The sequence below is a fragment of the Hippocampus bargibanti genome, linkage group LG03, assembly GCF_051943395.1.
Source record: "Hippocampus bargibanti isolate YZ-2025 linkage group LG03, ASM5194339v1, whole genome shotgun sequence".
NCBI lineage: Eukaryota > Metazoa > Chordata > Actinopteri > Syngnathiformes > Syngnathidae > Hippocampus > Hippocampus bargibanti.
Window position 1 is genome coordinate 12182884 of NC_142736.1, and position 17468 is coordinate 12200351.

At 41.2% G+C, this 17468-nt stretch overlaps 1 protein-coding gene across 3 annotated transcripts; it reads right to left on the minus strand.

Annotated features, from left to right (window-relative positions):
- Window positions 1–2013: 2013 nt before the first annotated feature.
- Window positions 2014–17306, minus strand: ctdspl2b (CTD small phosphatase like 2b). 3 transcript variants are annotated; one of them, XM_088991992.1, is made up of 13 exons: window positions 17142–17306; window positions 14700–14888; window positions 13855–13978; window positions 13604–13753; window positions 11354–11620; window positions 11107–11203; window positions 9470–9581; window positions 7972–8058; window positions 5276–5338; window positions 5105–5184; window positions 4857–4983; window positions 4417–4512; window positions 2014–4326 (listed from the first exon to the last, which is right to left on the minus strand). In XM_088991992.1, the coding sequence occupies exons 2-13, from the start codon at window positions 14862–14864 to the stop codon at window positions 4261–4263; spliced, it is 1434 nt and encodes a 477-aa protein (XP_088848118.1). In that variant the 5' UTR covers window positions 14865–14888; window positions 17142–17306; the 3' UTR covers window positions 2014–4260. The 3 variants fall into 3 exon arrangements, with proteins under 3 accessions (XP_088848118.1, XP_088848117.1, XP_088848119.1); XM_088991991.1 differs by having other exon boundaries at window positions 14700–14913; XM_088991993.1 differs by having other exon boundaries at window positions 11354–11596; window positions 14700–14913; window positions 17142–17305.
- Between the last annotated feature and the right edge of the window lie 162 nt (window positions 17307–17468).

Sequence of the window (17468 nt, forward strand, 5' to 3'; positions counted from 1 at the left end):
ATAAAATATTGTGGAACAACATGTGAAGGTCTGGCTACATGTTCTTCCCATACCTGCGTGGGGTTTTCCCTGGTACTTCAATTTCCTCCCACATTCCAAAAACATGCATGGAGGTATAATAGGACGCTCTAAATTGTCCCGAGTAGTGAGTTTGAGCGTTGATGGTTGCTCGTCGATGTGCGCCATGCAATTGGCTGACAAACGTTTCAGGGTGTCCCCCGCCTACTACCCAAAGATTGTATCCAGCAAATCTGAGACCCTTGTGATGATATGCAGGTGAGAAAACAGACAAAGTTCTGCAATTAATTGACTGACATCATTGTAAGCTTTTTCATTCATACGCCACTCAACATACCTGCTGGAGGAATTTAAAGCAGGTACTTATGACTACTAATTCCAATAAATGGCTTCTGCCAGTGATTCTAAAATTTTGGGGCATGTACTACTGGTGGTAGGAAGGCATTTTAGCCTGAGAACCATTTAGTTTAGTTGACTGAAATGTTTTTTTTTTCCTGAAAATGTATTTTATTTGTCCGACAAGTGCAATACACTGTCACTGCAATGTTTTTTTTTCCCTTGAAATCTTACATTTAAGCGAAGCTGCAAATGTTTAAGGTGCAAATACGGCATGCAGTATGTACTTTTTTTCCCGATCCGATTTCTTATTGCTTGGGTTGCGAGGTGTGCTGGAGCCAATCCCCGCTGTCTAAGGACAATAAGCAGGGGACACCCTGAACCGGTTGCCAGCCAATCGCAAGGCATACACAGAGGAACAATCATCCACATGTCGGGTCAATCTAGATCAGGGGTGTCAGTCATTTTTTTGCCGCGGGCCACATTGTAGTTATGGTTTCCTCTCGAGGGCCGTTATGAATTTGGGGAACCCACTAGAATGTTTAAATCCCTTCAAATATCACATATAGAGAACGCAGCAAATTAATGAATAACTCGTTTTCAAATCTGAAGTCAAGAATAATGACTTTTATTGTGGTTGACATCCAAAAATATGAAATTTTGGCTCAGATTTTGGCAATCATCTTGGAATTTAACAAGTTTGATTTGCTTTCGCGGGCCGAAAAAAATGATGTGGCGGGCCTTGACTTTGACACCTGTGACCTAGATTGTTCAATCAGCCTGCCATGCATGTTTTTGGAATGTAGGAGGAAACCGGAGGACCTGGAGAAATCCCGCACAGGAAACTACACACAGGGACGCCGTGGAGTAAAATTTGATTTGCCTCTTTTCCTATCAGTCATACACAACAATATTGCCCGAACTTACCTAATAGGATGGACACCGTGAAAACAGACCACATTGTTTAGCATTGACGAGTAACCACCCCGCAGACACCGACCGAAAAGAATATGTCTAATATCCACCACCTCATAAAATATGAAATTCAACACAAATATCCACAAAAGTCCAGGTATGATGTTTGACTTCCATGATTCGGGGGCTCAATCCACTCCTTTGTAGACACTGAAGCAACTGCAACTCGACAACCTGTATAATTAAGGACAAAGCAGTTCCTAAAAAAAGGCGGGTGCGAAATGAGCGTGGTGTGAAACAGAGACCGGATTTGGGCGGTAAGACATTATAAAATATTAACGAGTAATGTTGATTGAAATGTTGTTGGAAACCCGAGTCCTGCCAGGGGACACCAGACTGAGCACAGTGACTGACACGACATCTGACTCAAGGAGTTCCATGAGGAAGAAGGAGCGGTCATGACACACATACTGTACGCGCTTCTGCAGTTGCATTTTTCTAAGATTAAATTGGAAGGCGGTCCTTGAAAATACATTTGGCTTGAATGATAAAAAAACAACAGCAAGGAAGACACTTTAAACTTTAAAACTTTGTTTCAAAAATTTGATGTAACTGTATATACACTTTACAATAGTACACAGCCGAGCGGCTAACAAAGATTTTAAAATACATCTTCTCAACATACAATTCTTACAAGTAAAATAGCATAACAGATATGAGATTGAGGGGTGCCAAGAGGAAATATATATATATATATATATATATATATATATATATATATATATATATATATATGCACACACAATACGATTACTGTTCCCTTAGCAGAAAAAGTGCCTTGTTTAAAAGTTAACTAAGGACTTCTGACACAAAAAACTGTATCCTCTCCATGCTAAGTTTAACAGTTTAGTGACATTGTGCTAAACTAAACAAACATTTTACATATTTCAAGAGGAAAAAAAGATCCATGTGAAGTTAATCTTCATTAATACAGTTTACAAGTTGATATTACATGCCTTTTTAAAATCAAAGATATAAAATGTTTCCTTATTTTAAGGCTTAAAAAAATAAACAAGGCTGCATGTATTGTACCACACACAGTGTACAATAAACTGGTAATGCACATAAGGAGCTGGATGACACATCAAATGCCTCTCCCAGTTCCTTCAAAAACCGCTATGAGATAAATGTTGAATCACACAATCGCTCCGTGAGGCTTGCATACTAAAAGGTGGCAATACAAAAAAAACATGTCAGATCTGGGCACATGGGTGGAACCTCGAAGAGCAACTCCTTCTACGTTGTCCAATCTTTTCCTTCCGTCGCCATTGCCACTGTATTTGTTCTAGATTTTGTAGAAGAATAGGGGAAATACACTGGCGACTTCCACCCATGCGCAATTTACATTCAGCAGGATGTGCACCCTCATTGCGCCTTGGAACAGTTGTTTTAGGAGAAACACAAGCCCAATCTAATTGGTGGAGCACAAGCAACATATGATGCAAAAAGCAAGGGCCATGTGCCAAATGTTTGTCAACCACCTCTGATAACCGCCTGCTTTCAACAGCAGGGTCTGCGTGGTCAGAGCAAGCAAGGTCGGATCCATCTAACACAAGTGCACAAAGGTGCAGCAATTAGGGGCGATCTGCAAAATGGCGGGATGATTGTCTTTTTCTGTCAAAACGTTGAGATGTGGAACACTGAAGAAAGCTACAAGCAGATAACTGATCAGATGGCACGGTAAAAGAACGCAATACTGACGCATGTGAGTTAAAAATAAAATATAAAAAGTACAAAATAAAATAACAGACAAAACGCAAACAAAAATACTGCCCAGATATCAAGAGACCGTGGCAACGCAGATTGCAGAGTCCAAGTCACCTCTATGTTGGACGTTTGTTCGGTCTCACAAAAATGTTGGGCGGAAATTAACAAAGTCCGCATACAGGGCGCTCAGTGAAGCTGGCAGAGAGAAAATAGGTTGCTGGTGCCAGATGTGGCTGGTTCAAGGTTGGGACCGCGTGTCTGGAGACACTGGCCGCGCTACATTGTCATTATGCTCGTGACAGCCATCAAATTACACTTTACAACGGAAAGATGCAAGGCTGTGATCAAGACAGAATACTACAGTTGTAAATTACAGGCAAATGACAATACTGATTGACAAACCAAATACTGCAACGTTGACGTACATCACTTCAAACATGAATGCCCTCAAACCTTACACTATGCCAGATTTACATATGATGTCTTCCACGCACTATTTAAAAAGAATTATGCTGCGTCCATAGTGCAGAGAAAACCTTGGATTTAAGCCTCGGAGGACATGCTATGCTCCCATTGTTCCATTTGAACAGTTTACTCTGAACACTTTGACGCCCGCTTTCAAACACTTCAAAGATAAAACACCTGGAAATACTCATTTCAAACCAAAAGACCAAAACCAACTAACAAACAAAAAAAGAATATTACGGTAAAACTGATTCACCTACAGCGGAATGCAAGAGATTGAAACGGTACAAAGTTGGCCAACTACAACATTACCAAGTTGGTGTGGCAAAGAATAAACACAAATGCGGATTCATTTGCAGGCCAGCTGTAAAGACTGGTGTGTCAACAGCTTCAGCACCAGGGATGGGTTTGGGTTCAACGCCTCAGGCTAGAGTTCCTCGGAACAAGTGGTGTTTTACAGGGACGAAGCAAGCACCAAATCCTTGAAATAGTGTGAAGACCATCGTCCGGGCCACAGCTGAAAAGTCCATCTCAAAGTGGAACGACTGAGACTTCAAAGCGTCTCTTTACATCAGGCGCACATTGAGAAAATTTCATCCAGTTCTTTAAAAACGATTTTTGCCTCAACTAGATTTTTTTTAAGCAGTGGGCTTTGAAAACAAAACAAAAATGAAGCAATGGTATTGTTTGAAGCGGTTTTCTTCACATGGTTTTCAGCTTGTCCTTGCTAATAGCCCATCTGGGATGATACAGTGGAGTTCAATCAGGAGGCAACATGTCATGAAGACGAAACCGCTCCCGAACATGCGGCCGCACATCCTCGTCCTGTCAAATAAATGGCAACATTAGTCAAGGCAGAATTGACAACAATTTTCAGCTTGCGGGTATACTCAATAAGAAAGAAAGTCATCTTACCATCTCCACCAACTTCTCTAGGAAGGGCACCAACTTCAGCAGCTCGTTGTCATTCCTGTCCATGAACCAGCTCTCGATCGGAATTCCATTTGACAACTGCGGGCGAGTTTGAGGCGGGTGAATTTGCAATTAAACCTGGCACTGGGTTTGTGTCATGTCGTTAAATACTGATGGGTGATCAATAAAACAGCTTTAAATTGTGTGAAAGGTAGAAAAACCTGTTACAATCGGCTGGTCAGAGACTAGCCTTCCCTCAGCGTGACAAATTACTGAAGACCACTTCTGCAGTCCTCTTAAGCTCAGGGGTTATGGTATTTCAAATCATTGCCAAACAAAGACTTATGATTCCCCCCCACGATCTGCCGTATGTAGTACCGCAACATTCTCAGTTTGGTTATTTTGAAACCAGAATGTATCTTGCATATTATGTTTCTGGTCACCTGATATGCAAAGGCTTGCGGTGAATTGTCAATGATGATGGTCTTTGACAGATCTCTGCCGAGAATGTTGAGATCTTTGATGTAGTTTCCCTGGACACAGACACAATGCTCCCGAAACAATCTGTGTCTAAAGTTAGAGTCAGGAATGAAAGGAAAGGGGGATAAATTGGGAAGGTCAGACAATAAAGAAGACAGACAACGCAACCATCACTGGTACTACGATCATTGAAAACATAGGAGCACCATACCTGACAAGCTGCTTCTTAGGGTCTAAGATGTTGAGGAGTTTGTCCGCATACACCTTTTTAGAGGCTGTGAAAAGGATGATCTAAAAAGGGAGTTGGGGAGGACAACACACCATGGTATCAAATCCAATCATCTAAGACTGAAATAAGAAATAATAGCCAGGCTGTATTTACCTCATAAATTTGAGACATGCGTTCCAAAAACTCTCTAAAAAACGGTCTCAAGCGCACATACACCTGCAAATGACAAGAATTTAAACCATCACATGCGAAACACCGTGACAACACCTTCAAGCTCAGGTAGGTCAGAATTCATCCGCAATTAGATATTTGGTTTGTTTTGGAGGTACAGTATAGACCAGGGGTGGGCAAACCTTTTGACTTGCGGGCCGCATTGCGTTCTAAAATTTGACAGAGGGGCCGGGCCAGGAGCATTTGGAGGGAGTGTTTGGGCCGGAAATACTCTGAACAAGTTATGTCCATAATTTATAAAATCACTTCAAATGACTTTGACTGAGCGTATTTTACAAAGATTCCACAGCATATAGCTATAGTTTACGTTTTAAGACTTGCACTGAATATTCATGAAGTCTTGTTTTCGAGTTGATGACGATCCCCTTGTGACGTCACGTTTGGACCGCCCCTGACCGAGAAAGCGACATACAATGCATTTTGGGTACTTCGTACTTTTGAAAACTTCGTGTTGATGGTGAAATTAGAAGGAAAACGCATAAATAACGCCATGGTGAATCGTTGTGCGTTGCACCAAGACAACTATTTGATATTCGCTGACACAAATTCCCAGCTGACAAATCAGCCCAGTTCCAACGGAGCTTGGGCGCAATCTTCTACATTTTCTAGGTGCGACATTGCTATCATTGACGGCTCGAATTGATATGGGAGGACTCCTTGAATCAATTGCAAACATTTATGCTTTCCTCTTCAGAACTATTTGAATCATATTCATAACTGGATGAGTAACAAGAAAACATCTTCTCCGAATCTGAAGCCATTGTTTTGATTCTCGATCAAAGGCAAGACGTCTTGGCGTGACGTCACGAACAGGGGGGTGGGACCTTCTGAAACTGACCATTTCCGGATTCATTTTGAAGTCATTTTTATTGGTGTTTTTCATTTAACTAAAAATATCCGCCTGCCTGATTTGGGTATTTTAGATGCCATAAAACGTTTTTCTGATGTCAGTGGGAAACAAAAACAAAAAATGGTGCCGGTTGTCCTTTAAATGTAGTATGTACAAACCAGTGACGTGCGGTGAGGTTCATGGCTGGTGAGGCACTTACGCCATCAATGACATCACCGCTCGTCTCTACTTAGTATTTGAACGGTAAATGTGAAAATTCAGCAATTTTGAAAAAAATCCTAAAACGGTGAAGTTAAATGGACAAGAACTTTAAAGTACAAATCACTAAATATATCTAACTGTTTAATTTATTTTTTCATTTGATATTTCCATGACAGCTTTCCATGATGACAGGTGAGGCGCTGCCTCACCTGCCTCCACGTCACTGGTACAAACCTCATAGCACAGTAAGAACACTACAACCTAATTTATTAACTGTCTTTCAAATGTGAAAAATATCCCTGATCAGTTAATAAATTTGTCTCAAGGAATATGGCGTTTACATACTATTTCGCAGATACTTGGAGGAGGAAATGGAAATAGATTAAAATAACATATGCACTGTGATTTATCAAGATTGCGTCTGTTTTTAATGTTTCCATCGAAGGTGCAAAGTTAAAGAAATCAACATTTATTGAAAAATGGAATCACTTTCAACATTCTAAACATATTATTACACAACGAAATATTCAAGCTCAATAATACCTACTTGTGTTAAATTCCGCCAAATCATAGATGGTTTGTCCTGACCGCGCGCTCAACAAACTCCTCACAGACGCCCTCGCCTTCACGCGCAAACAATACATGAGTACCGTCGCCGAGCACACAAACAGACTACCTGCAGTTGAAATTTGCATTCTCGGCACGGCAGCCAATCAGAAGCCTGCTTCTTTCTTCCGGACTTTCGCAAGCGTTATAAAGTCATGCAATTGCAGGTCATTTTCCAAAATAGATGCACAGAATCTCAGCCCAGAAGAAAGATTCAAAAGAAGCTAACAAGATATGTGATGCTACAAAACGTAAATTTACATTAAACCGTGACTGGAAAGTGTACGTGAGACTTATGAAAGGGGATTAGTGACTCATAGGAAGCAATGCAAACGTTGCATTGTGCATCGCAATGACAATCGACTACTGCAGCAAAATCTACAGCCATGCACATTTACCGTAAATTAAGCAAGGTAGCATTTATAGTAGGTGCATTCTTGATTTGAAAAAAATCTTTATACTTTGTGACAATGTTTTTTAATGTGATTAGTTGTCTCATTGTGCTTCAAGTTGTGAAAATGGGGCAGGCAACTTTTCAGTTATCTGCCCTGTTGTTCGCTAACTTTTTGTCATGAGTTATAGACACTGTTTGTACTATAATTTGGGCAAGTTCGGCGGGCCGGATTAAAAAAGCCTAACGGGCCGTATGTGGCCCGCGGGCCGTAGTTTGCCCATGTCTGGTATAGACCAACATATCTAAAATAATGGTCCATGTCTTTTTGTCCCCACAATAAAAACTTTAAAGTGATGAGAATAATTTTGTTTCAGGGTTGAAACGGAATGATTTAATCAATTTGTTCAGAGGATCCAGCTGATTTTAACATAGGTGGCCGTCTTCTACGTATTTCTGAAGCAGAAAAAATATGACTTGTTTTAAGAAAGTGACATTATACTACATAAGTGACAAACAAGCAGGCAATCTAACTGTGAATGAATCCCGCCTTGACAGGCCATCAAGTACCTGGTAGATGACATCTTGAAAGAGTACAGGGAAGGTAAGGGCTGCATCCTCCAGCTCATTTAAACTGCAATGAACCAGTGTTTCATCCTTGAAAAAATAAAATAACAAATATCTGTATAGATTTTTTTAAACTATAGTGGCACCTCGGTTTTCGAACGACTCACAGTTCGAACAAATCGGAGTCTCAACAAAAAATTCGAGAAATTCTTGCTTCGTAGTTCAAACAAAAATCGGAGTTCGAACGCCGGTACGACGCGTGAGTGCGTACGCGAGGGTGGAATGCTGAGCGGCGTACGGGTGTAGATCGCTCTCTTCGTGACAACTGTTGTCGCGTGCGGACGTGCCGAGTTTTGCTCTCGCGTTTAATATAGGTGTACGAAGTGTTTTAGCCCCTAATCATCATGCCTCCAAAGAAAGTCAGCAAAAGCAGCAAAGCTGCTACAAGTGAAAAAAGAAAAGTAGTGCGTACAACTATTGCATTTAAGAAATAAATAATAGCAAAATATGAAGGAAGTGTGTGTCACGTTCCGAGCGTGACAGGAACAGCTGACTCGTCGGAACGTTAATGAAGGTGTAGGACCCCCAACCAGGTGGCAGAGAAGTAGGTGCTGGCAGAGAATTCATTATAACAAAAGGTGCGGGTCTCATAATACCATGGACCCGGAATGAACGTGACGAACAAAACCACAAAAAAGAGCACAGCGAGTAGGTGGGGGGGGGGGGGGTCCGTCCAGCCTGACAAGCTCGTAAAAAGGCACACGTGGGGGCAAAAGCACACGATTTCGACAAGCAATAGTCTTACGCGATCGCGGCCACAAAACACCTCGGGCGAAGTAACAACCCCAAGATACGGGCGAGGCGCGCGGCGTCGTATCCTCCAACGCTGGTGAAGTGCCAGCGACTAGTTTAAATGTCCCAGAGTACGTGATTAGGGGATTGACAGCAGCTAACGAAGGTTGGGAGCGGTGGCCCCGCCCTAGCTGTCAACTCGCACGTGACAGTGTGCGAGTGTCTGATCTGGCTAGGGAATACAGCATGGCGAAATCTACGATCAGTACGATAAATAATGAGGCTGCGAAATCCTATTCATAATGCTTTTCTTTATCCTTTTTTTATTACACGTTCATGTTAGCGGAATCTTTCGTACGGAAGATTACGATAACGCGAACACACCATTAGCCTGGGTTACATTTATGTTTATGTTATTTGTGTCTTTGCCAGCTTGCTTAACATTTTCTGAGATATACATTGCTTTTTATGTGTTGGTCAGCATTTCAATGTGCAATTTCATGCATAAAATAAAAATACTAAAATACTAAAAAGGTAAACATTCAGGGTGTTGGAACGGATTAAAACAATTTATATTATTTGTAATGGGAAAAATGATCTCGGTGTTCGAATTAATCACTTTTCGAACAGGGTTCTGGAACGGATTATGGTCGAGAACCGAGGTTCCACTGTACATTGATACATTGGAGACTAATTAACTGTAACTGACCAGATCAAGGACCAGAGAGAATTCCGGTGTGCTTCTAGTCTTCAATGGAAGGGCTGGTTTCCGAGTGAGCTGCTCTTCTGTTAATGGAGGGACATGCTTGATGAAGAAATACCTAAAGACAAAGACACAAAACTCAGTTCCGTTGATCACAACAACTGACATAAAACAACCGATACAAGTCAAATGGAAATTGAAGAGATATTATATATATTTATGATGACTTAAAAATTATTCAATTTTTTTGGTTGCTGAAAAAAAAAAAAAAAACACTGTTCTACCTTTGAGTCAATTTTTCAGTAATGCGGCGAAAATGAGTGGGTGTGACTATTTATCTGGCAAGACAATTGAGTGTGAGCCTCCAAAAAATTAAGGTTTGGGGGCCAAAGTGCTTTACAAGTGGAAGACCGCAAATGTACATTTTTTTGGGAGCAAGTGGGCTTCTTGGCTAATGTCAAGAAGCCCTGAGTGAAGGGCAATTGAACATCCCATTCACCAGATAACCGCCAGTCCCACCCCGCCTTTCCTCTTCTGGGTCTGGTGTTATGTGCGCTTAAAAATATAGTGCATAATGGAAGTATGGTTATAACCAAAGTTGGCTGTCCTTTATGGTGTGATAAATTGTTCAATCAAAGCACAACCAACTACAAGTACCAACTTCGGGCAAAACATATTTTGGCAAACATTAGCGAGGACGCTAGAAACAGTGGAAAGAAACAGCGGTCAGACCACGACAATGGCAGAGTCCGGACTCCGACTTGATCAAATAAGGACAACAAGTCCGTTGAATACTACTACATGTGTTGATGGAGACTGTTTTCCCATAAACACAGGGGCCTCAAAATCTCATACAAAGAGCTACACACGCTCCATCATATAGAAAACCTTCAAGGGCAACTGTTGTCATTAGAGCTGACAAATTTTACAGAAAAGAAAGGCAATGAGGGTAGAGAAGCTGGCCAACGCAAAGCTTGTTCTGCTGACAGAAGATCACTGGACATGGGTAAGCCACAATAATAATTATCTCGGGGTGACAGGAGACCTGATTGGTGACAACTGCTGGATCCACTCAATTAAGTTATGTAGTGTGAAAGCATTTGCTTTGTAGCATGCGCTATTCTTCCTCTTTGTACTTGTCTGCCCTTTTGGTTGGAAGATTATTGAGGGGCATGCCAAATATTGAAAATCTATGAGGCACATTAATCAGTTCAAGCTTTTATTTCAAGACATCAAAAGCTGTTGTTAAAGAATATTTAAAAACTGTTTTTCTTCATTCTAAAACAATATCTTAACATATAATACCATATTTTAAAACAATTGTGAAGTCACTTTTTGCATTTCAATTGATAGATCTTAAGAGGAACTACGTATATTGAGAGAAATATGTTATAAATCATGATTAGATCTTATTTGTTATAATCAAAAATCTTTCATCACTTTGCTGCTGTGAAATGTAAATTTCTCCACTGTGAGACTAATAAAGGCATATCCAATCCAATCCAATCCAAAAAGACTATAGACTCCTCCCTGGCACACTGAACCGTTCTTTCATAAACTCAACCAAATTGAATCCTGATGATTTGTATCGAAAGCCTGTTCAGACTGCTGGAGCTCCATCAACAACTATGACTTGCACTCACGGGTCAAAGACCTCCCAGTCTTCTTCATAGGATGTTTCAGGCGGTACTGCAGCAGGAGGACTATTCATGTATGCCATACAAGGACTGGAGCCTGGAGCTGTGATCAGAGCAAAAGTCATAAATTACTAATTTTTAAAAACGGGGTATGAGCACACAAAAACATCCACTGAATAACTCTGGAACTCTTGTCGTAAAATGAACACTAATAATGAATTGTTTTCATCAATGCACTTTACATGTGACCTACCAGTGAGGGGTGGAAGGTCAGTATCTGCCTCTCCCAGCTCTGCTGTGTGGTATCCATCAGAGATGTGAGGAGGTCGCAAAGGTGGCAGCTGGGATACACTTGAGTGGAAGTTAGTGTTGGTATATTGTTCCTGTATAGATGTGGCTGTGCTGGTGGGTGCGTCCACCGTTTGTTCAATTTCCAACTGCTTAACTATTTCCTCAGCTTCCAATGCCTGGTCTGGAGAGTCCGACCCAGATGAGGCTGCACAGACGTGGGATAGAAGCACTGTAAAATGGTACGTGTGAGCTATGATATTTAACAGGCTAGGCTGCAAAAGGGCGTTGCATGCCTCTGTCAGGCTGTCGCTCATCATAGCATGTGTGTGCAAGTGTGCGTGCGGTAACGGGTCGATCGATAAGTCGATCTTCCGTCCAAAATGTTTGGGCATCCGTGGCATGGGGGTCATTGTATTCTGTTTTCATCTTTAATTTTTCTCAACTTGATTGGAATTGAGTGAAATGGTGAGTATAGTTTTTGCTTTTTTGAATGTTTCTGTGCCGATGACCATTTTGTGATCGGGAGCCTTTTACTGTGTGAGTTGCTTGTTTTGTAGCCACAAAGGGACATAAGTCTTCTTGTGCCGGTCCCAAGCCCAGATAAATACAGAGGGTTGTGCCAAGAAGGGCATCCGACGTAAAAGATTGACCAAAACAAACATACGGATCAAACCTCTAAAGATGGATGATACTGATTTGCTGTGGCGACCCCTTGAAGGGAAAAGCCGAAAGGAAAAGAAGAAGGTAATGTTAAGCAGATTCCTTACTTACTGACAGTGTATTGTAGGTGTTCAAATACCTGAGATGTTTCGGCGACTACTTCCGCCTTTAGTACAACGAAAGGAAAAGAAGAAGATTGGAATTGAGTTTGTGTTTCGAGAAATCACTGGTAATCATAATGTACATATGCATACATTTACAGATTAGAAAGAGAGCTTGACGGATGGACGATTTATACTTTTATTGATAATTGAAAGCCATGTGAAACAATTGCTGAATAACTTACCTGTGTACAGACATATTGGGATTTTTCCTGCGTTCATAATTGCATGTCAGCCGCCCCCAGCAAGACCGAATGAGATCACCGAAACCCCACATGTCCCCTGAAACGTTTAGTGGTATTTGGGCTACAATGTCTCTGCCAAGTGCACACATGAGAGGCTCACTTTGCAAGAGAGCAATGAAACAGGTGACACGGTGGCCACATAAGTGGTCTCGTGGTTAGCGCATCCAACTCCCAGTGCAGATCAATTCCAGCTGCGGCCTCTCTGTGTGGTTTCCTCCCACATTCCAAAAACATGCATGGCAAGCTGTCCAAAGTGTGAGTGTGGATGTTTGTTCTCCTCTGTGTGCCCTACGATTGGCTGGCAAACGGTTTAGGGTGGCCCTCGCCTTCTACCCGAAGACGGCTGAAGGACACTCCGCTACCCTTGTGAGGATAAGCGGACAGGAAAATTGATTAATTAGATTATTATGTACTATTTAGCCACATTGGCTAAAATGATTTCCAGTGACAAGCCTGTCAAGCAATGGTCCCCAACCATTTTTGGCCCACGGACAGGTTAAATGTGAGACAATATTTTCAGGGACCGGCCTTGAAGGTGTGATGGGTACATACAATAACATGATATAACCTGCGTAAAAATGGTTTCAAAACATATAAATAAACATGAATAATTACATACTTTGGCTGCAACACTCAGTTTGGCACGGTAACATTTAAAGGTGCCATCAAAATAAGATATGCCGCAAATGCAACATGCATGATAAATATGACCATCACCAAATGTTATGTAGAGTGAACCTGGTGCGTGAGATAAACCTGTGTTTTAAGTAGGACTCCTGGTACTGTATGTGATGATGAGCCGTTTTTTTGGAAAGTCGTAGGCTAATCTTCTGTCTTCTGGATAAGCCTTTTGCCCTTCCCAAAGATCTTTTTTTTACTCAATTTGCAAGCTCACAGGTTTCATTTCAGTTGGAACTTATCATGCGAATGAAAAGGTGCCTTCATCTGCGTCTAGTGCGACACACTGCAGACGGATGTTACAGAGGGTCTGGTAATTTTTGAAAATAAAATGACTGTCAGAGGCTGAAGTAACGACTACACGAGTAATGTAAGTTTAGACTTTCTGTGCGACCCAGCATTAAATTACCCACGGACCGGTGCTGGTTGGCGGAACGAGGTTTGGGGACCTGTGCTGTAAAGGCATACCATTTTTAGCTGGTGAGAAGAAGTTGAAAACAGGAGAGAAGATTGTTCCAAGAAGCGTTGTCCTAGGGGGGCTTGTGGGCACTTCTGCAGTTGTCGTCTCCTCCAGATTGCCGTTCGGCTTCTCCTTACTCCTGTCATGATTGGTCACCACTGCAAAGTAATTCGTATGATTCGGACAACATTGAATTAAGTACAATTGGTTGTCTTGTAAAAAACAAAAAACTAAAACAACTTTTCGTTGTGTTACTCACATCCGTTGACAGAGCCTTTTCTGCCAACCCTCAGGGCAGTGTTTGTGTCTGGAGTTGAGGTGATCAGGTTGTTGTCCACATCACAGTGGAGACAGGCCTTCTTGGCCGGGCTTTCCTGCTGCACCTTAACATATCAACAAAGGCTGATTTCAAATTTGTGTCATACTACAAAACAGAAAAGACGAGATAGTTGTGTTAAGTTCTTACTGTCTACTTGTTATCTAATTTACAACATATTCTTTTCTTACAGTGGCTTTTTTAGGTGTTTAATTACCTTACATGTTTCGGCATTTCCCTTCGCCAGAGTGTCACGGATGTTGTTGTGACGCGCCTTTTTTTCCTGATCTGACAGGTAGGTCACGTCCTCATAGTAACATCAGCTGAAAAAAGCATGTCACAACAACATCTGGGACACTCTGACGAAGGCGGAAGTATACACCGAAACATCTAAGGTAATTGAACACCTAAACAAGCCACTGTCTAAGAAAATAATCCGTTGTAAATTAGAAAAGATGAATCATTATTAAATTAGATTTTTTTTTCAATTATAACTCTTCTCAGTCTAAATCACATCTAATAACACTTGCACTTAATTCATCACAGTTAATAACTTGTTCATGCTAATGTTGTCGATAAAGTAATTCTAAACATGGAAGCTGTATTGCAGGAAAATCCTCGGGGAAAGCGCATGAATTAGTGAGAGTACTCATCACAGAGACATGAATAATTGTGGCACCCCTTAAAAAGCAATGTATCGTCTTGTCAGGTAACTACGGGTGAGATTATTGGAAAAGTTGTTTTGATTAACTGAATACTTTGATATGAAGGACCTATGTCCAAGTTACCTTAACAGCATTTCCTCTGATGAACTTTTTGATAGTCGAGAACAAGCCCCTGCCACTGGTAGGAGTGTCCTCTTCTACTTCTGAATGCCCTCTCTTGGTTCGAGATGGACGAGTCACTAGACTGGTGATTGGCAGCTGAGATGCCTTACGCATTCTCAACCTCATCGTTGTTGGCAATCACATGTAAAACTTTTCAGAAAGAAAAAAACACATCCTAAATAAAACAAACAACAAATGCAAAAAAAGGTAAGATAGAGAAACAGCAAAACCGAATTATAAAAATTGTAATATTAGTCAATAATTTACATGATTTGTATCATCAATTGTGGAGTTTTTGGTTTTGATTGTATGCTGTCCTTGAGTGTATTGATTTATTGTATTTATTCATTTTAATATGCAGGGAGACAGAGCTACTAAATCACGTTTCAAAGTGTCTGCTATACTATTATGTTACTGTAAGTAACAGCTAAAACAAACACTACTTTTAAAATTCGCTTAACAGTTATTTGACATTTAAAATAGCTAAGACATGGAGGGCGTATCTGTGTATACTTTTTTAGGACTGGTTCGCCTTGCTGCAAACATCTGGATGTATTCAACATCCCATTTCACTTACATCACGGCAGCACCAGCTGGCTTAACTTTCAGTTGTACACTAAACACACACCACAATTGATCTTCCACTGTACACATTCATATGCTTTTTGCATGGATTGGTAAATTATTTGAATTTTTTACTGAACACATTACTGAACACAGTATTCCGCATTGAAATTGTGACTTAAGGAAACACACATTTGCTCACAACAATTTTAACCTATATTTTTTTCGGCTGATGTATTTAGAAAACCGAAGACAGAACACAAGTTGTATGGAAAGCCCAGCCTCTTGTGCTTGCATAACAGGAGCAGAATGAAAATGTGCCCGGACATATCCAGTGAAAGTACATCAAGTATTTCAAAGAGATCATTGTTAAAAAAAAACAATCTACTGCTTTATTAAGCCCTTCATTCGTATAAGTGGCAAAGGCTGATTGACATCTGACAGTAAGAAGAATCTCCTTATTCCCAGCATATTTTGTTTGAAAATGCATGTAATGTGTGGACATTACAAACAATGCACATCGCATGAACTAAATAATGAAGACACGAATTGATATAAATTTGGCCCAAACATTGTCAATTATTAATACATTTTTAACAGAAAAAAAGTTTGATTGGCAGCTTTTACAAAATTAACTATGCCTACCAAGGTTCGATATGTCACGTAAAAAACATGAAACCAGTAGCTATCAATCTTGGATATTCTGACGTGTGAGCCTCATCGCTAAAGATGGGGGCAAACAAGCGAGCGGGAAATAAGAATTCCTGCTCAAACAGAGCTGACGAGCAACCATTGGGCACGGGGACATCGAGGGAGACTAACTGTCTGGGCTCCCAATTCGAACCTGGCACGTAATGAGTGCAACTGAAACGTATGCACAGACAAACCACATAATCCCCACCCACATTCAATTTTCACTCGAATTCAGTTTGCAGCTACCTAACTTACTGCTGTCACCTTCTATCAGATGTACATTTAATGACGAAAATCGTCACGGGGATCCGGGTTCTTCAGCGCAACGTGTTAACTCTGCTTTGAAGTGGAGACCAATTTATCAGCGTTGACATATACAGTAGGACGAGGTGATGACTTAAAAGCAGACCCTGAAGCAAAACAAGCTTATGGAACCAAGTTTTGGCTCTGGGAAATCAAAGCGGCATTGCGAGATCCAAGAAATAACGCCAACCATGCCATTTAAACAATCAGCAGTGAATGACACGTGAAAACGGTTTATATGCTCCTTTTGTCAACTGCCATGCCGTTGGTTTGAAAGTGTGACTGACAATCGTGGTCGGGACTGTCAATAATACTCGTTGCTACTGGTAACACCGAGCAAAGTATTGCTGTTGCGCGTGATTTAGCGTTTCAACAAACGGCCACGCTTTATTCTACACTACAGGTAGATAAAACACGCATTATTTTATAACCAAAAACATGAATGGTAAATATGCCAAATCGTTGGCTAACCAACGAGCCTCGGTCCAGTCGTGGAATACATCTGCTCGCTTTCCCCACAGAAATGTATAAGGGACAATTGCGGTTCGGGACAAACTATTCACCGATACGTCGAGTTGAATGTTATTTGATGCACTTGCACTCAAGCCAGGGGCGTTGAAATATTGTTACGGTGGCCAAAATAAGCTGTACACATGTAAGGCCAAAGTTAGCTTTCCCGAAGCTACGTTACTTAGCACAATTAGCATAGCGCCAGCTTAATTTCCATGGAGGGGGTAACTGCTTCAGGCTAGCAGATGTGTACAGGCAGGAAAGAAAAATATTTAGCTTGTCGTCAGCCAACATAACATAAAACAGGAGGAAAATGAGCAGATGGCTACTTACATCACGGCGTTGTCTGAAAATTGCGCTCAGGACCCAAATGCCATCACAACAAAGCCAGTGAATTTTCGTGTGCTGAGCTAAATTTTTTGATCTACTCAATAGCCGTTTTCAAAGGACACACCATTGCTAACAGACGCCATTTCCCGCCTCTGCTCAGGCTCGGCGAGGTAAATACCCGTATGGACACAGACACGCCCCCTTACCTCTCAAACACCAGCCAACTAGTCAGCAGCGGATCCAATGAGAGCGCATTTATCATCAAAATTTAGCAAACGGGTGGAGTTTTTCAAAATTTCAACGGCCAACACAAATTAGCACATTTTGACC

Bases quoted from the DNA above. Each gene is read 5' to 3' on its own strand.
- ctdspl2b (XM_088991992.1), bottom strand. From the start codon at position 14,864: ATGAGGTTGAGAATGCGTAAGGCATCTCAGCTGCCAATCACCAGTCTA. The intron at 9,582-11,106 runs GTGAGTGCAAGT...CTTTGTCTTTAG, and splicing joins GACTGGGAGGTCTTTGACCC to GTATTTCTTCATCAAGCATG. The intron at 4,513-4,856 runs GTGACCAGAAAC...ACTCGCCCGCAG, and splicing joins CGCAAGCCTTTGCATATCAG to TTGTCAAATGGAATTCCGAT.